Here is a 26001-nt window from a genome sequence, read left to right as displayed (position 1 = left end):
GAAGCTTAAATAAAGCTACTATTATTTCCAATGGACACGAATTCTTGATAATATCAGTTAGGAACTACTCGCTTCGTCCCATAATGTAAGACGTTTTTTTAGTGTCAAAAAACGTCTTACATTATGGGACGGAGGGAGTAGTACTGTATGTATCTCCATTCAAGCACCATCAAAGAAAACGAGCTTCTGAGAAAACCCTCATGGGTTCCAGCAGAAATAATCCCAAAAAAACACCAACAGATGAAATTCGGAATAGCAATGTACTACTCCCTCTGTTCCAAAATAGTTGTCGTCGGGGATTATCAGTTCATTTTTTGTCACGTTACGATATTTCTCCCGTTTCCCCTTTTGCCCTCGCACTCGCTCTCTCCCCGACCACACGCTCTCTCCCGGCCAACACTCTCTCCCCGACGACCACAAGGCGCCCGACGACCACTCGCTCCTCCCTGCCCAGATCCCTTGTGCCGCCGGCCAGTCGCCGCCCTCTCCCTCTCGTCGGTGTCTTCCTCACTGCAGCCTTGCTCCTCACCACCCCTAAAACTAGCAACCCGTCTCCCCCTCGTCGGTCAAAGGTGAAATTTTTACCAGCCGGGGTGCTCGATCTGTGGGCGGCGGTGCTCGATCCGTGTTGGAGCAGTGGGAGGAGGAGGGCAGTGCTAGATTGGAGCAGCGGTGCTGGACCGGAGCAGCGGGAATAGGGGGGTGGTGCCGGCCGCTCTTACATTGTGTAGTCCTCTTCACTCTCGTCATGTCGCTGCCGTCGCCGAGGAAGACGGAGAGCCTGTCGGAGGGATGAGCGCCATGGCCAGTTCTGACCTCCTCCGTCCAGATCCAGCTCCAGGTCAGTTCACTACTCTCCCTCTCTCCATGAAATTTTTTGGGGCAGAGCCGATTCGGCCAGCCTCCAGCTGCGAATTTCTACTGAATCGCCTGCCGTTTGTGGGTAATTCCAGCAATCATCCCCTCTTGCTGCTTGCTATCTCAATTTCAGGACTGAAGAAGAGAACATGGGGAGCAGCAGCTGCCCTCTGCTCTGCTCTTATGCGAATGCTCTACTGCAGGACGGTGGCAGCGATGCTCGCCAAAGCGGACGACAACCACTCCCGTGCAAACAAAGGTACAGACTGGTCCTGGTGGGTGATGAGGGCGCTCTGGCCTCTGTAGTTACATGAGACAACAGTTCTTTGTGCAAATGTTGACTGAATTTGCCTCTAACTCGTCTCTGCACTTGACTGAATTCGCCTCTTTGTGCAATGTTGCTGCTACAGGTGAGCATTCAGGAAAAGAACACTTGGCTGAACTTCAGGAAAAAGATGCACCGAATCTTAGTAAGCGGATACTCATAGCCGAATTCTTTTGGATGCACATATAGTTTGTATCGCAACTTAAATAATGATAGTAAATAAACTCTCAATTGCACTGTCCAGTAATTGAATATGAATTACAGCTTTTCAGTTAATTTAAATTAACTGAAACCTTTTGTACTCCCATGATCAGTGTTACTGTACAGTAATTAACACCGAATTTGTAAGTGCAAGTAGTGCTTGTTTTCAGGAAGTAGGATGCTGATCAATAGTGCTTGTTTGGAGTAATTGTTTGCTCTGTAGTGCATTTTTGCTGCAACCTAATCTGTGGAGTATCAAGCTAATTGGAAGAAAGCCAATTGCTTGCTCTGTAGGAACTTTTATGTGCTCGAGTATAGGATTTGCTGTTTAGCAAGGCTTTGAGTAATTCTACTCATTTCTCTTCTCTTCAGTAAATTAAATTTAGGAGTAGGAGTAGTTCTTAGAACTACTATGCACCTTAAAACTACTCCTATTAATTAACTGAAACTACTCTGCACCTTAGAACTACTCCTGTTAATTAACTGAAAATACTTTTTTAAGTTAATTAACTTAATTTCTTTCTGTTAGGAGTAGGAGTAGTTCTTGGAGTAGGAAGAGGAGCAGTGCGAAGAATTCTCTTCTCTTCTCTTACTCTTCTCTTCTCTACTCTCGCTCTCTTCTCTTCACTTCTCTTTCTCTTCTCTTTTCAGTAGTCTGCTCCAAAATTCTGCAATGAGGCCCGTGTTTCCACTGCTATTTATTTTCTGAATCACATTTTCAGTTTTGCAAATTCTGCAATTTTGCACATGAAGCTTCTGTAATTTTTCCCATGAAGCTTCAGATTTTAGCACATGAAGCTTCTGCTACTGTTAATCTTGTCATGAATCTTCTGTTGACTTGGTACATTAGCTTAAAATGAATCTTTTCCTTTAAGTAAAACTAAATGAAACTTTTTTGTTAATTTAACAGTTGCAGACTTGCAGTAGTATAGCACTTGCAGTAGTGTAGGACATCAGTAGTTTAGTGTAGGACATCAATAGTTTGGTGTAAGTTTCAGTTCATTAACTGAATTTTTTCAGTTACTTAACTAAAACTTTTTCAGTTACAGCAGGACTTCTCTTCTCTCTTCTTCTCTCCTCTTTCTCTTCTTGCATCTGTAGTTTAGTGTACTTCCCTTGTGCCCTCCATACTCCTCTCCTCTCCCACTCATTTCCTCTCCTACTACTTTGCTTGTTCTCTTCTTCTCTAAATTATCTTCTCATCTCTAAATTCACTCATCTTGTCTCCTACTACTCTCTTCTCTTCTCTTTCATTTAAATGGAGTACTCCACACAAGCAAATGAATTACACATACAAGTCTCACAAAATGGAGAAAAAATATATGGAGTAAAAATGATCACAAAATGGAGTTACACATACAAGCCTCACAAAATGGAGTATTACACATATGGAGTAATTTCACATGGGATGCACTCCGCACAAGTCTCATCTCAAGGAACTACACATACTCCACATCTGAACAAGCCTCATGTCAAGCATCGGAACAAGCCTCATGTCAAGCATCGGAACAAGCCTCATCTCAAGCATCTGAACAAGCTCATCTCAAGCATCTGAACAAGCCTCATGTCAAGAATCAGAACAAGCCTCATCTCAAGCATCTGAACAAGCCTCATGTCAAGCATCGGAACAAGCCTCATCTCAAGCATCTGAACAAGCCTCATGTCAAGCATCAGAACAAGTCTCATCTCAAGCATCCGAACAAGCCTCATCTCAAGCATCCGAACAAGCCTCATCACTGAACCCTCCCCATTACCTCTAAGTTGTATAGGGCATTCGTGTAAACCTCTTTCGGGCATGTTAGTCTTGGAGGTAGCTACCCAATACCCTCAAGCCTTTCCTTGTTAACATGTGGTATTTTATACCCATTTCCCCCCGCATGGTTCATGATCTCAATCATGCACATTTGTAGAGTTAGGAAAATTCTGTTGAGCTTGTAAACATCATAGCCTTCAAATTCCTCCCAAACACCTGCAATAAGGTCTTGTAGTGTTTTAGGACTCAGACAATCTGTCAGCGATTGCAGCGAGTTGAAAAACCCAAGGTCAAGCACATTCAAATCAGGACTGTTGGCAGGCTGTTGTACTAATCTAATGTCAAGTCTAGTTTTTGCGATAGCTGCTAGAAATTCCTGGTCATCTGGCAAGATATGGGGCTTAGCATTATCCTGCTGAATGTAGATGGTCTGTCCAGCATCACTTTCCGGCCAAACTGCTTGTATCGCTGGCAAGACTTTCTCTATCAGGAACTCCCTCATCACTTTTCTGTCGACCTTTATTGACTTTGTCTCTATTGTACCTCTGGGCCTGTTGTCGCTTCTCCTCTGAGCAGGAACTTCTTTCACGAATGGCCAGATACCGATTTTCCCAGAGAAGGTCACGTTTCCTTCGCTGTCCCACCTTGGCCTAGCAACGGCCGTTAAAAACATCACCTTGCCAATACAGTTGCCGTGTATAGGCCTCGTAGGCTCTTCCTCCCAATCCAGCAGATAATATGTTCTATTCTTCTTTGTCATGTTAAACCACTTCTCGTCAATATGGACAACGTTATGCATAGTCTTGAACTTAGGCCTCGCAGTTGTTGTTGTTGCCTCATCAAAAATCGACAAAAAAAAATTCATCCTATCCATCTTATTCTTTTCCTTTAAAGCCGGCTTCACACAGTTTGTATGCCTCCTAATCAAATTTAGCATGAACTTTCTATGAAGTGTAGTAGGCTACATCCCAGTTGACAGGCTAGTGATCTAATAGTAGACCTCCTATTTAATGGGATTGTTAGGATTTTTTCTAGGTTAATGTCCTTAGGCTTTCTTCCAGAATTTCCTTTTCTCCGATCGACAACATCTACCTCTTGACCTTGTTGAATTTGCAACATTGCTTTCCTCCAAATTCTTTGTATATTCCAAACACCCACTCCAAAAAAATTTGCAATATCTTGCGTATCAGTTTTCTTAAAAGTGCCTCCTCTACTCATACACAGTGTATGCAATGCTACATAAGCAGCAAATTTTTGCTGGTCATTGAGGGTTTTATTTTTTCTACCAACTTGCCCAGCACCTGCACCAAGACATACAACAAAGAAATGATTAAATGAAATGATCAAGTGATGAAGTGATGGAATGATCAAGTGATGAAATGATGGAATGATCAAGTGTAACTGTACCTGGATTTTGAATAATTTCATCTCCTTCCATTCCCTCTCCATCATCTCCTTCCATATCATCTCCTACATGTCCTTCCATTTCATTTTCTGCATTTTCATCCATTTCATCCACATCTTTTGCAGCTGGAGTGAAGTTGAGGTCTGGGAGATCCATTTTCTCCTGAAGATATGAATATGTAAGATGAAGTAGAAGTAGAAGTAGAAGTAGAAGTAGAAGTAGAAGTAGAAGTACAAGAAGAAGAAGAAGTACATATAAATTCAGTCTGTGTACTGTCAATTGTTGTATGTTTACTGTCAAGCAAGAATTAGTCAATTGCTGTCTATTTACTGTCAAAGCAAGAATGACAATATTGTTATGGTCAATTGTTGTCCGTTTACTGTCAAAGCAAGAATTAGTTTCCTAGGTTAATGAAAAATTACCAGCCATAATTAGTTTTCTGTATCTTAATTATCTCTGAACATTTTTGCCTGAAAACTGAATGTACAATGTTTCTGTAGATAATTTGGTCGAAAAGGGACGACATGTTGAGGTGTACAACATTCAGTTTCTCTTTCGACATGCTGAGCTCTATAAGTGCTCACATTCTTTGTATGGATCTTATTGAATGAGTACTTGTTAACATTGGTACCATTTTCTTCAGATTTTCATTGGTGGTCTCCTGATTGATTTGGAAGGAAGAATTGTTGGTATGAATTTCGTAGAAGAGAATAAAACTCCCTTTTTGCCCGTCCAGATTGTTGGGAGATGCCTGAAACACTTCAAAAATTTGGGTATGTTTTTCTTTTCCTTTGCTCCTGAAGCTATTCTGTACTTAGGCCTGAAGCTATAAAATTTTGTTTCCTTGGCAAAAAATTTAGTTTACAAAAATACTGTAAATGACATCAGTAGAGATTAGTTGAAGAGATTACTGCTTTAAATGACATCAGTAGAGATTAGTTGAAGAGATTACTGCTTTAAATGACATCAATAGAGATTAGTTGGTGTAGTACTACTTGAAGTGACATTACTTAGTGTAGTACTGCTTGGAGTAGCCTGCTTGCAGTACTTCTTTTCATGGAGCTGCTTGCAGTAGTTTATGATTTGCAGTCAGATTAGCTTGGAGCGGTAGCATTGCTTGCTCTGCTATTCTCTTCTCTTCTTTTATTTTAATTAAAATTAACTCAACCTTTTCCTTTAATAAAATTAGCCGGAACTTTCCCAGTTAATTAAAATAACTGAAACTGTTCCTTTAATGCTTGCATAAACTTTTTTATACTCTAATGAAGGTTTTGTGTACTCTACTGCTTGCATCAGTACTTTTAAAAATAAATGAATCTTTTTTCTCTTCTCTTCTCTTTGTCAAGAATGTACTTACTCAAGAATTACCACCACTTAGACCAAAGGACCAGTTGGTATTAATTTCAGAGATAGATGTAATTTCAGTTAAATTCAGTTATGCACACAAAATTCAGTTAATAGCTTAATGTTTTGGACTGATGATGTTGTTGGAATTTGTACTACTGAAAATTAAAAAAATGTACTCCTTTAATTAACATTGATTCATTGAGATGGTGGTATTATCAAATTAAGAAAATTCAGTACCTTTTCTGTTACTGTAGAGTACTTAAAAATTAGGAGTAGCTAGGAGCAAAATTAAAATTAGGATTAGGATGGTGGTATGATTGCTGCTATTCCTAACATCATCGGCTGGCTTGCCATCTCCTTCGCAAAAGTATGACAGTAGTGCATTTTCCAAAGGCTTAGTTTCACCACTTGCTGTTGCTGCTTTTGAACCTGTCGCGCTTGTCGGCGTTTGTTTTACGGGGCACTTCTTTCCTGTATATGGGACGATTGCTTGAAGGATTTGGTGTTGGTGTCATATCCTACACGGTTAGTATAAGAAATCTTTGTGCCTGCTTTTTTTTGCATTAAGTATGTCTATCTAGTTAAGTTATTAAGCAACCAAGAACATCCTAGCCGAAGTTGCATGACCCAATACTAACACCAGAAGTGATCTCATAGATGTAGAGCCACACTTAGCCAGAACTGACATTGTTTTCTTGAGTTCTTAATCATGATCTGGAGTACTAGCATGGAGTAATTTGTTTGCAAGAGTACAATTGCAAGCATGAGTACACTAAATTTCTTGTAGCAGATGGAGCACATAAAAATGGAGTAGCTCACCTACTGTTGATCTGCTAATTTGCCAATTTTCTGCTCCTTGCTGCTCCTTGCTGATCCTTGCTGCTCCTTGCTGATCCTTGCTTCTACTGTTGATCTGCTAGTTTTGACAGGTGAACAGATGGACAGTGGCTGCTCCTTGCTGATCAATTCAAAATTGCTCTGGCTATCAATTCAAGCTTGCTATGACTGGTGAGAAGACGTCCTAGTCAATCACCACATCTGATCAATTTCTGTCTGTGGCGAGAAGAAGTGGTACAACTCCGGCGATCAATTTCTTTGGCGATTAACAATTTTGATCAATTCAAACAGCAACACAGGCAGCGCTAGTGCTGCTGTTGGTCAGTGCGGGGAGGAGCACGGGCGGAGGTCAATTGGCCGGATCCGGAGCTCCAGTGCCTGAATCGAGGAGCTGCAAGGCTGAGGCAGGAGGAGGAGCACAAGCTACACTACTACTGCTGTTGGTCAGTGCGGGGAGGATCACGGACGGAGGTCAATTGGCCGGATCCGGAGCTCCAGTGCCTGAATCAAGGAGCTGGAAGGCTCAGGCAGGAGGAGGAGGAGCACGGGCGGCGCTGCTGCTGGTCGGTGCGGGGAGGAGCATGGGCGGCGCGAAGGCCAGTAGTCGCGGGGGGCGCGACGGCCAGGAGTCGCGGGCGGCTGGAGGCTGTGGCGGACGGCGAGGGAGCTGCGTACGAGTTTGGGCTCTTGATTGGAGCGGAGGAAGGCGGCCGACGAGGGAGCTGCGACCGGCGCGGGCGGACGCCGGAGCTGCAGCAGTGGGATGGAGCCTGGCGGAGGGGAGGAGCGATGGAGTAAGACGAAGATCCCCGGCGACAAGAATTTCAAATTGAGGGTAGTTTGGTACTTTATCCTGTTTTCAGCTGGTCGGAAAAGTTCCCCAACGACAACTATTTCGGAACAGAGGGAGTACGTAACTGTCATATAAAAGTGCATACTAAAGTGCGCTTGGCAAGAGAAGAAACCCTTATTAAGGATTTGCCTTTTCAATGATGAATGATCAGACGGCAATTCTCCAATTTGAGGAAGCGAAGAAGATATTACGAGGCATGAGGTCCAACCGTGGTTCACAAGAGCCGAAGATCGATGTGACCACCACCGCGGGCTGCAGGTCAGATCTGTACGTGGAGACTCAGGAGCTGCGGCAAAAGGTACGTATAGATCGCAGAAATTCTGAAGGTCAATGGCCAAAGCTTGAGGGCGAGGTGGAGGCCGCGGCAGGGACGCGACGAGGAAGAACCGGCGATGGCGGCGACACGAGCGACAACAGGGCCATCGACGGGGCACAAACACTTGGCCTAATTCTCAGGGTATATTGTTATCTGGGTTCTATGGGCCTACTTCTCAGGATATGACGCTCGCTGCGTCCCCCAACGGGCACCCCTATTTCTCGCAAATCCTATTTGGCGCCTTATGCACCCGATACCGTACAACTCGCAATCGGGAGCATACCCCCACCTCTCTGCTGGGCTGGCCCATCTAGCTTTTTTCCTCTATTTTTCAAAACTCAAAATAAATTATGCCCGTGCTTTGATTCGAACCCAGGACCCCGTGCTCAAAGGTAAGCTTAAGCTGTGGTTTTCTAAATTGGTAATAAAATGGTGTCGGCGTAGTGCTAACTCCGCAGCTCATGAGCTAGCAAGCCTTGGTCATATGTACCCTGCAAACTCAGCTGTCGAGTGGGTGTCGATGTACCAGCCCAAGTGGCCGTTTGTGTTGCGGGTGATTTACCCGTACACCATTAAGTTATAAAGCTTTGCTTTAACTTCAAAAAAAAAAGGTAAGCTGCATAACCAACCGGCCACCCCAAAATCAATGTGCTACTTTCATCTTTCTACGCCTTTTACTTCGTTTTTTTCTTCTGGTTTTTTTATTTTTCTGTTTTCCTTTTTTGTTTTTTCTTTTTGTTTTTTGCTTTTCTTCTTCCTGGGTTTGATGAACTTTTTTAAATTTTTTTGAAATTTTTCTTAACATCAATGAACTTATCAAATGCGTTGAACTTTTTTCAAATTTGATGAACCTTTTTCAAATTCGATGAACTATTTTTCAAATTCGATTAACTTTTTTCAAATTCAATAAACTTTTCTCGAGATTGGTAAACTTTTTATTCAAATCGATGAACTTTTTCCAAAATTTGATGAACTTTTTCAAATTTGGCACAAAAATTCAACTTCGATGAACTTTTTTCGAATCCGATGAACTTTTTTTCAAATTTGTGAACTGTTTTTGAATGTTGATGAAATTTTTCCAGAAGCGATGAACTTTTTTCAAACTAGATGAACTTTTTCTAAACTCATCAACCTTTTTCCAATATCTATGAACTTTTTTTAAAATTCTTGACTTTTTTAAGAAAATTGATGGGTCAATATCATGTCATGGTCAAACTAGCGACTAGGAAATCTCACAAAAAAAACTAGCGACTAGGAAGGGAGCGACCTGAACGAAACCAGCCAGTTTTTTTTCTTTTGAGGGAACAAACCAGGGGAGCTCCTAACCGGCGCCTTCTGCGCCGGTTAGGAGAATGAGCGCTCACGTACCTCCAGTCATGGGCCTGCCCAAGATAAAGAGTGCGAGCACTGGTTCGTTCCCTTGTGATCGCTCGTTCAAAAAACAAAAGGTGTTGCTTCGCTTCGTTTTTTTTTTGGTTTGATCGTTTTACTCAGTTTCGAATTAACCGGTCGTTATTGACCGCTGATAAGTTCAACATTGACTGTTGACTTTTCAGAAAAGGTTCACAAAAAACATGAATTTTCTAAAAAATCACGAACTAAAAAAAAGGTTCTTGGAATCCGACAAAAAGGTCAAATATTTTTGCAAAAAAAATCGCAAATTTTTAAAAGTTCATGAATTTAAAAAAAAAGTTCATCTAAATTAAAAGAGTTCACCAATTTTTAATAAAACAATTCTTCTAATTTGGACAAAAAGTTCACCGACTTTCAAAACAAGTTCATTGGTTTTGAAAAAGGTTCGCAAATCTGAGAAAAAGTTTATCGAACTTGAAAAAAAGTTCATTGAATTTGGAAAAAGTTCATCGACTTCAAAAAAGAGTTCACCCAAATTTGAAAAAAAGTTCATCGAATTTGAAAATAGTTCACAAGTTTTGATAAAATGTCATCGAATTAGAACAAAGTTCATTGAATTTGAGAAAAAGTTCACCAATTTTGAAAAAAAGTTCATCAAATTTGAAAAAAATGTTCATAAATCCGATGAACTTTTTATATCGAATTAGAAAAAGAAAAGGAAGAAAGAAGACTAAAAAAGAAAAAGAATGAATAAAAAGAAAAAAGGAAGAAATGAAAAGAAAAACAAAAAACAAAAAAGGAAAATAAAGAAAGATAGAAAGAATAAAAGAGGGAAGAAGCTCAAATTAATCACATAACTTAGCTAGCGCGGGTGGCTAGAGAGTCGTGCACTGTAACCCCGCGTCACAGGATCGAATCCTTCTTAGGACGTTGTTTTTTGCATAATTTTACAAAAGAAAAAAAATGAAACATGGGCTGGCCCATTGCGGAGGAGGGGTGTGCCACGAACCAGCTGGAGATCGAGCGAAAGAATCGCACCGGCCTACTAGCAGGCGAGCGAATTATGGGCCATGGCCCGTTGGCTCCAGCGTGGGCGCCAGTTGGCATTTTGGGCGCATAAAGCGCTGAAGGAGCACTCCCTATTTCTTACTAGCAGGCGAGCGAATTATGGGCCATGGCCCGTTGGCTCCAGCGTGGGCGCCAGTTGGCATTTTGGGAGCATAAAGCGCTGAAGGAGCACTCCCTATTTCTTGCTTTAAGCGAGCAGCAGCCCCGCGTCGGGAGGAGCCCAGATGGGACCGGCCTGCACGCTAGCGAGGCTACATCCTGTTTTTCTTTACGTTTACTGGTTTCGTTTTTTGTTTTATTTTGTAGTTTACTTTAAATATTTAAAATATATATGAACAAAAACAACTTCGTTCAATGACCGATAGCGTATCCGTGGACATCCATATCGGTCCATATGATTACACGAATGATATTCGAGTGGACCTTTTGTTATCATGTGATGTTCCTTATACTTCACAATATTTTACAAAATCAGGTGTGCATCGGTATCCTCCTGAGTCATCACCATGCTCATTATACCGTTGCTCCCATTACCGATTTTGTTCGTCTTTCTCGTTATCCTCATGACGTAGTCACCTATGTCTGGCCAGACGATGATGGATGTTGTCACACCAAGAGGGCCCTGACATAAGAATATCTCTCCATCGTCGAAGGAGCAAATCCCACTCTCGAGTTATCCGGTCAAACTTTCTAGTGAACCTGAAAGTTGTTGTTATGATCACCTTGTTACAGATGATGTTTGAGCAACCCCAAAGCCCACTGTCTGGTAGGAAGCGACAGAGACACTCTCATGGTCTGAGGAACTAAAACACATGCTAAGACTCTGTGTTATAACAGATGATTTCAGATGATATAATCACAAAGTATAACAGATAAGTTTTGGGTCAATTCAATATGATCGTTCTTCTAACGTCAGTAACTTCAATGTTGTTTTAGGACTATCGTTACACTTAACGATATCCTAAAATCCAGAAAACGTGATCACCAACAACACTTGAGCTAGTCTTAGAGGCGAGACTAGGAACCTTTTATTTACTGTTTATCATTCCACACGTGCATATGAGTTTTCCACTGTATCACATATTCCAGGATCATAGCAATTATAACATAAAATATAAACTCTTAACTATGAATATGGAAATATAATAATACAAATATTACTGCCTCTAAGGCATATTTCCAACATAGTTTCCATTAGGACCCTGTTGCCATGAGAGGGTAGGATAAAAGATATCATGCAAGTTCTTACAGCAAGCATGTATAACTATATACGGAATACATGCCTACATATGATTGATGAATTAGAGCTATTGTGTATCGCTCTGGATTGTGTCTGTTATCACTAGTAGAAAACGACCCATTTGTCTTAGTTCCAGAGGCCCATTAGCCCCGATTCTGGAACCGGGACTAAAGCCCAAAACCTTTAGTCTCGGTTTTCTTACAAACTGGGACAGAAGGGGCTCCACGTGGCCGCTGCGGGGCACCCAGGCAAGAGGACCTTTAGTCCCGGTTGGTAACACCAACCGGCACCAAAAGGCATCCACACGTCAGCAGCTGGCAGGAGCAGGTGAAAGAGCAATCATGCCCTTATATTATGTTTTAATGTTGATGACAATGTACATGTAGGGGGCCTAACAATGTTTGTCATGTAACTCTCAGGTGTTAGCCCCTGGGTCATCGAAGTGTGTGGATCAAGGGCATACAGAGTGATTTTACTCAAGGATGAAGCATAAAAGTTGATTACATATTTTGTTTTCTTGAGTATAGGATCCCGCACTATTAATAGGGGATCGATTGGGTTAGTTAAAAGCTTGCTCTTGCCACCAAATACCCATGCCATATTTACTCATGACAAAATCTTCATGGCTCTGTTTCTGGGCTGCCGGATGTCCGGACATCACGCCGGATGTCCGGGCCTCCCGCCGGATATCCGGGCCTAGCCATTCCAGAATGCATTTTTGTGCAGCACCGCGGCCGAATGTCCGGCCCTCTACGCCGGATGTCCGGGCTCCCCGTACTCCCTGGATGTCCGGGCCTCTCGACCGGATATCCGGGCTGTGCCATCAGGAGCTGCTGTGTTTCGATAAAACACGCCGGATGTCCAGGCTCCTTGCCGGATATCCGGGCATAGCTGTCCAGAGGATGTTTTTATGCTGGGCTGCGCGCCGGGCTGTGCCATCAGGAGCTGCTGTGTTTCGATAAAACACGTCGGATGTCCAGGCTCCTTGCCGGATATCCGGGCATAGCTGTCCAGAGGATGTTTTTATGCTGGGCTGCGCGCCGGATGTCTGGCCACCTGCCGGATGTCCGGGCCTTCCTGTTATGCCGGATGTCCGGGCTTGAGCCCCGGATGTCCGGCCCCTCTGTTCTCTTATTCTGTTTTTGTTCTGTTCTCGCAGCGTATCATGTCGGATGTCCGGCTCCTTAGCCCGGATGTCCGGCCTGCTCACTCACTTACACTGCAACGGCCATATTCAAGCTCACACTATATATAGCCCCTCTTCTCCACAGGAGAGGGTTGACCATTCACTCTTGAACAAACCCTAGAACACATCTCACTCTCTCTCTTACACCTCCACACCAAATCTTAGATCCCCAAGGGATTTGAGAGCATTTGAGAGAAGTTGTCCACTCAAGTGATAGATCCACTCCTTCTCCATCTTTGCACCAAAGGAATTTGTGATTTGAGCAAGTCTTGAGATTTTCCCCATCGATCTTGTTACTCTTGGAGGTTGGAGACTCCTAGGCGGTAGGAGTCTTTCGGAGAGGAATCGATCTTTGTGATTACCCCCAGATAAGTTTGTGAGGGTTTGGAGACCACCCCAAGGTCTACCACTAGTGGTTGAGAAACGCCTTCGTGGTGTTGTCTCAAAGGGAGAATAGGGTGAGCCTTCGTGGCGTTGGTGTGCCTTCGTGGCAACATCCACCTCTCTAACGGTGACGTAGCTTCCCTCCAAGGAAATGAACATCGGCATACATCCTCGTCTCCCGGAGTTGCGGTTATCCCTAACCCTAACTCTCTACTTGTGGTTACTTGTCTCTTAAGAACTTACTTCATCACTTTGTATTTGCCTAGTTCCTACTCGTGTTACCTGCTTTGTACTTAGTACTTCACTTGCAATTGTTAGGCTCACTTTCAATTCCGCATTATTGCCTAAAATTGCTAAGTAACAATTAAAATTTGTAGTTGTACCTATTCACCCCCCTCTAGGTCCATCTCAATCCTTTCAATTGGTATCAGAGCCTCGTGCTCTATTCTTGTGGCTTAACCGCCCTAGAGCGAGATGAACCCCGATGGGACTCCCCTTGTTGTAGATCCGAAGGATAAAGGCGAGGCTTCTTCTGAAGTCAAGACCTTTACTTCTGAGGATCTAGAACGGGCCCTTGCTAAGCAAAAGGAGGAGCATGATGCTTCTGTCGAGGCCTTGGTCCAAATGAGGATAGCCACATTGTCCACGGTGCTTGCACCACTTTCGGGTGGTGCGGCTTCGAGACCAACTGTGCCTACTCCGTCACTTGGCCAACAACCTCCTAGCAATGAACACTCTAGTGTTCCTTGGCTTTATGCAAGACCCCAAGTTGAGAAACCAAAATATAACTCTCAAGGAAAACCTCCTTTACTTGAACCCACTTCCGATTTTGCTTTGTGGAGAGTTGCTATGCAGGATCATCTTCAATTTGGAAACGATGAGATGCTAGAGATCTTGGAGTATGGTTACCATGTGGTTGATCCAAAGAATCACACACCAAGAGAAATTTATGACAAGAATCTCAATGATACGACAATCATGTGTATAAGGAGAGGTATGGTTGAAAAGCAAAGGAGACCTTTCATACACATCACAAGTGCCAAGGAATTATGGGAAAGTATTATAAGATCCAAGACCAGTACCTCCACCCTCCGGAGTGCTCAATATGAAATTGCCAAGGGGCAATTGCAAAACTTTTGTATGGAGAAAGGTGAAACTCCAAATCAACTCCTTGAGCGTCTCATGACTCTCACCGCTGATATTGAGTCATGTGAGTGTGACAAGACACTAGATGGATTTAACATGACTAAGCGATTCCTTGTGGACAAGTTGCTCCATGCTCTTGCTCCATATCACCATCAGATAGTATGGGACATAAGACAACACCATGCCTTCAAGGAAATGACTACAGATGATATCATATCCACTTTCCAACTATTTGAAGAGTCAAAGGCAAATGCTACAAAACATCTTGCCATGCATGGTACTCCATCGTCAAAGATCAATCTTGCATTGAAGGCCAAGCATGTATGTGAAGATGAGCAAAGTGAAGAAGAAGAAGATGATGATGAAGAAGAAGATGGTGATGAGGTTGAATCCGATGAGGCCCCTTCATATGAAGACATGGCTCTCTTTGTCAAGAAGTTTAGCGCGGGAAAATTCAAGGGAAGGTTTCAAAAGAAGAAAGTAAGAAAATGCTACAACTGTGAAGAAACCAACCACTTCTCCAACGAGTGCCCTTATGAGAAGAGAGAAGATAAACCAAGGTTTCCCAAGACCTTTCCCAAGAAGAAGTTGCCAAATCCCTTGAACTCCAAGCTCAAGAAGAGATATGGGAAAGCAATGGTTGCTCAATAAGAATCCGATCCGGATGATGTTCGTGGTGTTGCCGGAGTTGCTCAAGATTCTCAAAACACATTGAGGCTAGTCAACAAGAGTGGTGAAGTTGTCACCTACAATTACATGAAGGATTACAAGGGCAACGCTCACAAGTGTCTCATGGCGAAGGCCGTGGTAGAAGATGGAGAGGACCAACACTCTCCTAACAAGGTCAAGGTAACTCCACGATCAAACCCTCCTCTTTTCGCTTCTCCTACTCCTAGTGATGAGTATCTGGATGCGGAGGATAGTTATGAGGATGATGATATAAATGATCCTATGCTTGCTAAACTAAATAAGTTCATGTGCTCTCTTAAAGGAAAGAAGCTCACTATGTTTCGTATGCTTATGGAGATGGTGAGTAAGCACACCATCTCCATTAAGGAACTCGAAACCCTCGTCACCGAGGAAAAGGAAAAATATGAACTCCTTGAGCGGAAAGTCCAATATGAGGAAGCACGCAATGATGAACTATGCTTAAAAATTGGTGCAAACATTGATGTTCATACTAGAGATCTTGCCTCCTTGAAAAAGGCTATCGACTCTTGCGAAGAGTTGATGAATGACAAAAGTAAGCTTGAAAAGTCTAATGCTTCTCTCTCTAAGGATTGTGAGCTCCTATCCGTGTCCCTCAAGGCCAAGGAAAAAGAGCTCACCCTTCTTACAAAGAGTTTTGAGACACTCAAGCTTACTTATCTTGAAACTCTAGCCAAGGCTTACTCTTCTCCTATTATCAATGTTGATGCTTGTACTACTAACTCTAGTAGTGATCTAGCATCTATTCTTGAGGAGAATCGCTTTCTCAAATCTCAAATCGAGAAAGGGCTCATGACATGTGCTCAAGGGCAAAAGAACCTTAATGAGGTGCTGAGCCTACATAATGAAGTGTTTGCCAAAGAAGGACTCGGGTTTGACCCAAGCACAAGCAAGAAGAAGACACTCTCTCAAAAGTGCACCACCCCTCTAAAAGAAACTTTTGTACGAGAAGGGCACAAGGAGAAAGGTAAGGTTGTTTGTGGGAAGGCCACAAGGGGCATGCCCACTGTCAACAAGCCGAAAGAGTTCATGCCTCCATCCTATGTTCTTCGAAAGACTAAGGATGGAGAAGTTTATGCAAAGTTTGTTGGTCCTCGAAATGCATTTTGGTTTTATGCTATTTGGGTCCCTAAGACCCTTTTGACTAACTTGAGAGGTCCCATTGCAAAACGGGTGCCTCTAACCAAGTAATAATTGTGTGTAGGTTGCCTTCTCCGGTGGAGTAAAATGGGTGATTGATAGTGGATGTACCAATCATATGACCGGAGATAGCAAGTTGCTCTACGATTTCGTGGAAGCTATTCAACCATTTATGAGCATTATGTTTGGTGGAGGATCAAAAGGACAGGTACTCGGTTTGGGTAAGGTGGCTATCACAAATGACATGTCTCTTGCAAATGTCATGCTTGTCCAATCCCTTAAATACCATTTGCTTTCTGTTCGCCAATTGGCTTCTGTTGGCTATGATACACTATTTGGACTAACGGATGTGAAAGTCTTTAAGAGAGATACTCTCGAAGTGGCCTTTGTTGGAGAGTTGGATGGCAACCTTTACACGGTTAATTTCTCAAAAGAGAGCACATTCCATGCAACTTGTCTAATGGCCAAGGCTGACAAGGGGTGGCTATGGCATCGCCGGCTAGCCCATGTTGGCATGAGAAATCTTCAAGATCTCTTAAAGGGAAATCACATCCTTGGACTAACAAATGTCTCTTTTGAGAAAGATCGTGTGTGTAGTGCATGCATAGCCGGGAAGCAACATCAATCAAAGCACCCACCCAAGAATATTGTGTCTACTTCAAGGCCTTTGGAGCTCCTTCATGTGGATCTGTTTGGGCCTCCTTCTTGGGATAGTCTTGGTGGGAAAAAGTATGGACTTGTCATTGTGGATGATTACTCAAGATACACATGGGTGTTTTTCCTCAAGTCCAAAGACGAGACGAAGATCACCTTCATTGATTTTGCCAAGCAAGCACAACGCAAGTTTGACAAAGAAATCATGGCAATAAGAAGTGATAATGGTTCCGAGTTCAAGAATTACACCTTGGAAGGATTTCTTAGTGATGAAGGAATTGAGCATCAATATTCAGCTCCATACACTCCCCAACAAAATGGTGTTGCAGAAAGGAAGAACCGCACCCTTGTGGAGATGGAAAGGTCCATGTTGGATGAATACAAGTCACCACATAGTTTTTGGGCCGAGGCCGTCAACACTGCATGTCATGCATCAAACCGGCTCTTCCTCCGCACGATATTGGAAAAGACTCCATATGAGCTCCTAACCGGGAACAAGCCAAATGTCAAGTACTTCCGTGTATTTGGGTGTAAATGCTTCATCCTCAACAAAAGAGAGCGGTTAGGAAAATTTCAATCTAAAACTATTGAGGGCATATTTGTTGGCTATGGATCAAACTCTCACGCCTATAGAATCTACAACAAATCCAATGGATGTGTTGTAGAAACTTGTGATGTGGTGTTTGATGAATTTAATGGCTCCCATGGGGAGCAAGTTGATCTAAGTGATGTAGGTGAAGAAGATTCTTCTCAAGATATCTTGACGATGGGTGTTGGTGCACTTCTTCCAATGGAACAAGACTCTCATGATGATGAAGAAGAAGATGAAGGCCTCACACACCATCAAACCTCTTCCACACCCATACCACCACAAGCCCCTATTACTCAATCAATGCCCATAGTCCAAGTACAAGATGATGATCAAGTTCCTCTTCATGATAATCATCAAGAACAAGATCATCCTCAAGGGCAAGAACAAGAAAGTTCAATCATTGACAATGAACCTCAACAAATGCAAGAAGAAGAAGAAGATTTTCCACCACACATTAATGATCCATATGTTGAGGACGTGGATGATGGTCATGAAGTTGAACCTCGCGAAACCTTAACCTCCATCATGCCTCAAGTGGTCGGTCGTGTTGATGTTGATAAAATCCTCACCGGCATATCGGAAGGTAGAGTCACTCATAAACAATTGACAAACTTTTGTGCTCACTTCTCTTTTGTGTCTAGTGTTGAGCCTCTCAAGGTACAAGATGCGTTGATAGACAACGATTGGCTCATTTCTATGCAAGAAGAGTTGAATAGTTTTGAGCGCAATCAAGTGTGGTCATTAGTCAAGAGGCCAACTACGGAACACAACGTCATTGGAACAAAGTGGATTTTCAAGAACAAGCAAGATGAGAATGGCGTAATCATCCGCAACAAGGCAAGGTTAGTGGCACAAGGGTACTCACAAGTTGAAGGTTTGGACTTTGGTGAGACCTTTGCCCCCGTTGCCCGTCTCGAATCCATTCACATTTTACTTGCTTATGCTGCTTTCAATGGCTTTACATTACATCAAATGGATGTGAAGAGTGCTTTCCTTAACGGTCCTCTACAAGAAGAAGTATATGTATCACAACCACCTGGGTTCGTTGACCCCGATCACAAAGACTATGTGTATAAACTTCATAAGGCTTTGTATGGCCTCAAACAAGCACCTCGTGCTTGGTATGATCATCTTAAGAAGTTTCTACTCGATGATGGCTTTGTGAGAGGGGTGATCGATCCCACTCTTTTTACTAAGAAGGACAAAGGTGATTTGATCTTATGCCAAATCTATGTAGATGATATCATTTTTGGTTCTCCTAACATTCATTTATGCAAGAAGTTTGCGGCATCAATGACCAAGAATTTTGAAATGTCACTCAATGCGGATTTGAAGTTCTTCCTCGGCTTTCAAATTCAACAATTTCAAGAAGGAATTTTCTTGTCTCAAGCCAAATACCTCAAGGATATCCTAGCAAAATTTGGCATGACTTATGCTAGCCCATGTAAGACACCCATGCCAACCAAAATTGTACTCACTAAAGACTCAAACGGTATCCCCTTTGACCCATCTAAATACCGCTCTATGATTGGTTCATTGCTTTATCTTTGTGCATCTAGACCAGACATCATGTTTAGTGTATGCATGTGTGCTAGATTTCAGGCTTCCCCTAGGGAAAGTCATCATAAGGCGGTTAAGCATATTCTTAGATACCTTGTTCACACCCCAAAGTTGGGTCTATGGTACCCCAAGGATGCTAAGTTTGATCTCATTGGGTACACGGATGCGGATTAGGCTGGAGACAAAGTGGATCGTAAGTCCACCTCCGGTGCATGTCAATTTCTTGGACGCTCCTTGGTAACTTGGTCCTCGAAGAAGCAAAATTGTGTTGCTCTCTCCACAGCCGAAGCTGAATATATTGCAACCGCCAGTTGTGCAACTCAGTTATTATGGATGAGGCAAACTTTGAAGGATTACGGTATCACCTATAGACATGTGCCCCTTCTATGTGATAATGAAAGTGCCATTAATATTGATGAGAACCCCAAAGATCATACCCGCACCAAGCACATTGACATTAGGTACCACTTCTTGAGAGATCATGTGGAGAAGGGTGATATTGACATTGCTCATGTTGGTACAGATATGCAACTTGCAGATATTTTCACCAAGCCATTGGATGAAGCAAGGTTTTGTCAACTTAGGCGTGAACTTGGTATCTTGGAGCTTGACAACATTATGTGAAATCTAGTACCCATTCATACTTAAACTTAATGTCTTGTCTTGATGTAGGCATATATTTAGGGGGAGACACTCAATTCATGAGTACTCTCACCTTACATAATGCATAAATAGAACAAACACTCTCAAAGTTATCCTAGTTTTCAACCTAGGGTACTTTAACATGATGGAGTCGTGACCATGTGCTCAAAGTTTACATCTTTGCGGTACTATGTTCCATATGCTCAAACATGGTGACCTCGGTCACCGCTTGTACAATACTTGTATGGACCTTTCTTTCTTAAATAATGTGTGTTTTGTTAATGCATCGTAGTATGGCCATAGATGTCTCAGGTTCTCTCTCTTATTAGTCTCATGTAAACTCCTTGGCGGAGTCTAAATCAACTTATACTTGTTGGCCCCTCCCTCTTTCACATCTTTCCCTTGCCCCAGTCTTCTATTCAGTGGCCGGACATCCGGGCCCTGGGAAAACCCCTTGCCACTCAAAACGATCACCAACCATTTACAGTGGCCGGACATCCGGGCCCTGTACCCATGCTGCAGACTTCCTCACGCCGGATATCCGGGGTTACTCCCGGATGTCCGTCCCATTGGCGCTGCTTCTTCTGCTCTGTTTTTCCACTCGCCGGATATCCGGGCCTAGCCCCGGATGTCCGGCCCGTTGCCCGCAGTCGCATATGCCTGCGGAGGGGTGTGGGATTTGGGGGCAGTTCCTCACTTCTTTCGTTCCTCTCCTCATCTCCCCTCACAGCCGCAGCCGCCGGGCCATCACTCCGGTGCTGCCCCAGCCATCTCCACCGACCTCCGGCCCCGATCTCCTGCTCACGGACACTTCTCCTCCTGATCTACGATTCTACCCAATCCATTTCTTGGGTTGTGGTGTGAATCTCTCGGGAGGGGCCGGTGTGTTGTGAGATTCACCGCCGGAGTTTCTCATGGCACGAACCAAGAACTGCGGCCCGAATTGCCCCGAGCCTTCTTCCAGGGGTATGGATGCTATCTCTACTCCAGTCTTCTTGAATGATGACCGACAGTTCTTAGGGTTTCATTCTCTCATACAAATCTTGTCATCTCTATCTTGCTAGTGTTTTGGTGTCTCTTGCCTAAACCTAGAAATCTTCCTATGTACTTGTTGGCTTCTTCTCATTGGAATCTATTCGTTATCCACTCCAGTTGATCGTCGGCATGGCTCAACCGACTCCGATGAGCATGCTCGGCCTAAGAAGAAGAAGACCACCACCAAGAAGAAGAAGCGGGCACCATCCACAAGTCCGTCGGCCTCGGATCCAGATGATGCGGACTATGTTGGCGAGGAAGAGGATGACAGTGCACCTAGACAGTCTGTTGGACAGTCCAAGCCCGGTACTAGGAGGGCACCGGTGCCTCAAGTTCGTGGCTCTGCGATGCCCATTGTGCATGGTCGTCGCATCTTCATGGAGCTTCCTGACAGTAGAGGTCGCCCCATTCACGACTTCACAACTGTGGGTGCGGGACAATACCTTCGTTTTCGTCGGGATGTCAATCAATATGAGATGGTGGCTGATGCCGAAGATCCTCGGTTCCGGACTCGTATGCAGCAGGACCTCTATTCCAGTTTCGTCCATGGGCGTGGCCTTGCTTCTCACTCATATGTGGATCTCAACTTTCTGCGTGATAATCCTGCCATGTTCCCTAACAATCCGGTCCAGATCATTGAGGATATGACTCTTGCTTCCGCAATGACTTTAAAGTGTGATTGGAGTGAAGCTGCCATTCTACAGTTCTATGCTACCTGTTTCTTTGGTCCGGATAACACTCTCACTTGGATGACCGATGACACTACACTGAGCATCACCTATGACAGGTTTGTTCAGATTTTGGGTCTCTCCGGTGTTGGTCACTGCATTCACAGTATGGATCCAGAGTACAAGCCCAAAGGGATTGATGCTTGCATGGCACTTGTCAAACCTACCTCTCAGCTCACTGACGAAGAAAAAGAATATCCAGTCAATGAGGTTTCCATTTTCCGTGCTCCCTTCTACATCCTCTATTAGTGTGTGCTTCGCACTCTCTACCCTAAGAAGGGAGATCGCTCGAGGGCACGTAACTATTGCATTGACTTGATGGTTCGTATGCATGACAAACCTACTGAGCCTCTGGACACAGCCAATTTCATTTGGCATGAGATCCGTCTCTGCAGTTTCATTCAGACACACCAGTTCCCTCATGCTCCATTTATTCAGGATATAATTGATCACACTGCTCCCTCCGAAGTGGTTAAGACAGCTGTCCACTCCATTTGGAAGCCCCCTCCTCATATGCGCTTGGTAGCTACTACTCCTACTCAGCCTAGGAGGTCTGCTAGTGGGAAGACAGCTGCTCCTACTCAGCCCACTGGTTCTTCTATTCCATCTTCCTCGTCTGCCCCTCGTGGATGCCTTGCCTCGTTCTTCGGCAAGGCTCAGTCTGCTATCATGAAGGCAATCACCTTCAACTGTCAGCAAAATTATGAAGTTCAGAAGCGCCTCATCATCTCCAAGAATCAGCTCAAGCAGCGCCTCCATGACCGTGGGAGCCCCGTGAGCGAGGATGATCCTCTTCCCATGGCTCCATCCACTTCCACCTTTGGATTCCCGTCTCGTGCTGACTACCCCGAGTTCTTCGCTGATGATGATGACCTCCGCCAGGACTGACCCAGCCCGTTTGGTTCTTCCCTCTTTTTCCTTGCTGATGTCAAAGGGGGAGAAGTAGTATCTTAGTATGGTCATGCTATTTGTGTTAATGTGCTACCCTTATCATGGGAAACTATGTTATGAGTTGGCTATTTGTGTTACTGTGCTACCACTGGATCTTGATCATGTGAAACTATATGTTATTATCTTGTGGTTATGAATTATCTTGTGGCTATGAATTATCTTGATCATGTGAAACTATATGTTATTATCTTGTGGTTATGAATTATCTTGTGGCTATGAAATGTTTTTAGTTCTAGTCTATGAGTTATTATGGTTTCATATGTGCTACATATGCTATCATACGAAGTATTACATTGAGTACCCTAACATATCCATCTCATGCTCACAATAAGGGGGAGCTAAAAGCAAATAGAAACATCTACGTGTTTTGTACCTTTTGCTCTCATGTTTGTCAAATGCTAAGACTATTTATTGCATCTATGATACTGCATGTGTGATTGTCATCAACAAACAAAAAGGGGGAGATTGAAAGAGCAATCATGCCCTTATATTATGTTTTGATGTTGATGACAATGTACATGTAGGGGGCCTAACAATGTTTGTCAAGTAAATCTCAGGTGTTAGCCCCCGGGTCATCGAAGTGTGTGGATTAAGGGCATACAGAGTGATTTTACACAAGGATGAAGCATAAAAGTTGATTACATATTTTGTTTTCTTGAGTATAGGATCCCGCACTATTAAGAGGGGATCGATTGGGTTAGTTAAAAGCTTGCTCTTGCCACCAAATACCCATGCCATATTTACTCATGACAAAATCTTCATGGCTCTGTTTCTGGGCTGCCGGATGTCCGGGCTTAAGGCCGGATGTCCGGACATCACGCCGGATCTCCGGGCCTCCCGCCGAATATCCGGGCCTAGCCATTCCAGAATGCATTTTTGTGCAGCGCCGCGGCCGGATGTCCGGCCCACTACGCCGGATGTCCGGGCTCCCCGTACTCCCCGGATGTCCGGGCCTCTCGACCGGATATCCGGGCTGTGCCATTAGGAGCTGCTGTGTTTCGATAAAACACGCCGGATGTCCGGGCTCCTTGCCGAATATCCGGGCATAGCTGTCCTGAGGATGTTTTTATGCTGGGCGGCGCGCCAGATGTCCGGCCACCTGCCGGATGTCCGGGCCTTCCTGTTATGCCGGATGTCCGGGCTTGAGCCCCGGATGTCCGGCCCCTCTGTTCTCTTATTTTGTTTTTGTTCTGTTCTCGCAGCGTATCATGTCGGATGTCCGGCTCCTTAGCCCGGATGTCCGGCCTGCTCACTCACTTACACTGCAACGGCCATATTCAAGCTCACACTATATATAGCCCCTCTTCTCCGCAGGAGAGGGTTGACCATTCACTCTTGAACAAACCCTAGAACACATCTCTCTCTCTCTCTTACATCTCCACAGCAAATCTTAGATCCCCAAGGGATTTGAGAGCATTTGAGAGAAGTTGTCCACTAAAGTGATAGATCCACTCCTTCTCCATCTTTGCACCAAAGGAATTTGTGATTTGAGCAAGTCTTGAGCTTTTCCCCATCGATCTTGTTACTCTTGGAGGTTGGAGACTCCTAGGCGGTAGGAGTCTTTCGGAGAGGAATCGATCTTTGTGATTACCCCCGGATAAGTTTGTGAGGGTTTGGAGACCACCCCAAGGTCTACCACTAGTGGTTGAGAAACGCCTTCGTGGTGTTGTCTCAAAGGGAGAATAGGGTGAGCCTTCGTGGCGTTGGTGTGCCTTCGTGGCAACATCCACCTCTCTAACGGTGACGTAGCTTCCCTCCAAGGAAGTGAACATCGGCATACATCCTCGTCTCCCGGAGTTGCGGTTATCCCTAACCCTAACTCTCTACTTGTGGTTACTTGTCTCTTAAGAACTTACTTCATCACTTTGTATTTGCCTAGTTCCTACTCGTGTTACCTGCTTTGTACTTAGTACTTCACTTGCAATTGTTAGGCTCACTTTCACATTCCGCATTATTGCCTAAAATTGCTAAGTAACAATTAAAATTTGTAGTTGTACCTATTCACCCCCCGCTCTAGGTCCATCTCGATCCTTTCAGCAGGGGTTTTTGTTTTTTAAGGGGGGTAGGGGGTTTTGGAGGGTTAATTTAGGAGTTTCATATATTGTGTTAGCTAGCTAATAGAGAGAAGTGACCTCTCTTATCTCCGTGCTTGGTCGACGCTAGCTACTATACGTATAGAGAGAACTCGACATGCTAGCTAGTAAGCAAATGAAGGAACCATTAATTACACAAGATCATCATAAACATATACAAAGAGGAGTGCACCTCTCTTTCTTCAAGAGATTTGTCGAACAACAAGTTTTCGTATATCTATCCGACGCTACTAGCTACATATATACAATATAAGATCTCTTACAATCCCTAACATCTAATGTCAAATTCCACATGGTATTCTCCGGCTTTGTTGATGACGTGGTCAAGAAAGAATTCCACATGGTATTCTCCTCTTGAATTGCTCGTATGCGATCTTGTGGTAGGAGTTCATCCCGCATCTGCCAGGCCTAATTTGAAGAAGAGGGTTGCTACCTCCTGAGCATGTGTTGGTTTTCCCTTGAAGAGAAAAGGGTGATGCAGCAAAGTAGCGTAAGTATTTCCCTCAGTTTTTGAGAACCAATGTATCAATCCAGTAGGAGACTACACACAAGTCCCTCGTGTTTGTCGAGATCCGATGAATTGTGTGGGTTTATGATCAAGATTATCTATGAACAATATTTGAATCTCCTCTGAATTCTTTTATGTATGATTTTTTATCTTTGCAAGTCTCTTCGAATTATCAATTTGGTTTGGCCTACTAGATTGATCTTTCTTGCAATGGGAGCACTAGTAGAAAACAGGGCTATGGTCACGGGGCAACATTCACATTAGTCCCGGTTCAGTCACGAACCGGGACTAATGTGAGCATTGGTCCCGGTTCATGCGGCTAAGGCATTAGTCCCGGTTCACTCGGGCCCTTTAGTCCCGGTTTAAGACATGAACCGGGACTAAAGGGTGCGATGACCATTAGTCCCGGTTCGTGCCTCAAACCGGGACTAAAGATTACACCTTTAGTCCCGGTTTGAGGCACGAACCGGGACTAATGGGGTTGAGACCTTTAGTCCCTGTTCGTGCCACGAACCGGTACTAAAGGTCCCATTTTCAAACTCTACCCCCCCCCCCCCCCGTGGATCGCCTTTTCAGTTTTAAAAAAATAAAATAAAATGATGGAAATGTCAAAAAAATAAAAGATAATAAGTTTCCCATGTGATATGTGGTCTAGTTGTTGGGAAAATTTGCAAATGTGAATTTTGACTTTATTTGCAAAATCTCTCTAAAATTTGTAAAAATGGGCATAACTTTTGCATACTAACTCGGATGAAAAAGTTTTTTATATGAAAAATCATCTACTCGAAAAGTAAATGTCAAATGTGGCAATCTCACCAGTTAGGTTAAAAAAACATATTTCATGAAAACGACTTACAAGTATTACAATATGAAAGTGTTGTATTATTTATATTGTGCACAATTTTACAGCAAGGCCATTGCAAACTTCATTCATAACTGCTTCGACTCTGCAATGGCTTTGTTCCTACAAACTAGTGCCACTGCCAGTTGATTCAACTGATGAGAAATGTCCAGAAGTTTGACATTATAAGCATCGTTCAAGCACTGATGTTGAAGACAATGATGACAAACCGCAGCGTCATATTTCTAATCAAAATAAACACATGTCCTGCAAATTA

At 43.6% G+C, this 26001-nt stretch overlaps 1 protein-coding gene and 1 pseudogene across 4 annotated transcripts; one reads left to right on the top strand and one right to left on the bottom strand.

Moving 5' to 3' along the window:
• The first annotated feature begins 304 nt into the window (after positions 1–304).
• Positions 305–8550, top strand: LOC147988811 (uncharacterized). 4 transcript variants are annotated; one of them, XR_015617821.1, is made up of 5 exons: positions 305–841; positions 954–1117; positions 1269–1328; positions 5186–5315; positions 6810–7726. XR_015617821.1 is itself a non-coding variant. In XM_087545649.1 (4 exons), the coding sequence occupies exons 1-4, from the start codon at positions 793–795 to the stop codon at positions 5147–5149; spliced, it is 342 nt and encodes a 113-aa protein (XP_087401775.1). In that variant the 5' UTR covers positions 305–792; the 3' UTR covers positions 5150–5175. The 4 variants fall into 4 exon arrangements, 1 of the variants encoding a protein (XP_087401775.1); XR_015617818.1 differs by having other exon boundaries at positions 992–1117; positions 6810–7718; XM_087545649.1 differs by lacking the exons at positions 5186–5315; positions 6810–7726 and adding an exon at positions 5043–5175 and having other exon boundaries at positions 992–1117.
• On the bottom strand, positions 3051–5080 carry LOC125531796 (uncharacterized; annotated as a pseudogene).
• Positions 8551–26001: the final 17451 nt, after the last annotated feature.

The sequence above is a fragment of the Triticum urartu genome, chromosome 1A, assembly GCF_056163025.1.
Source record: "Triticum urartu cultivar PI428250 chromosome 1A, HENAU_Tu73, whole genome shotgun sequence".
Classification (NCBI taxonomy): Eukaryota; Viridiplantae; Streptophyta; class Magnoliopsida; order Poales; family Poaceae; genus Triticum; species Triticum urartu.
This window is presented reverse-complemented; position numbering and strand designations above follow the sequence as displayed.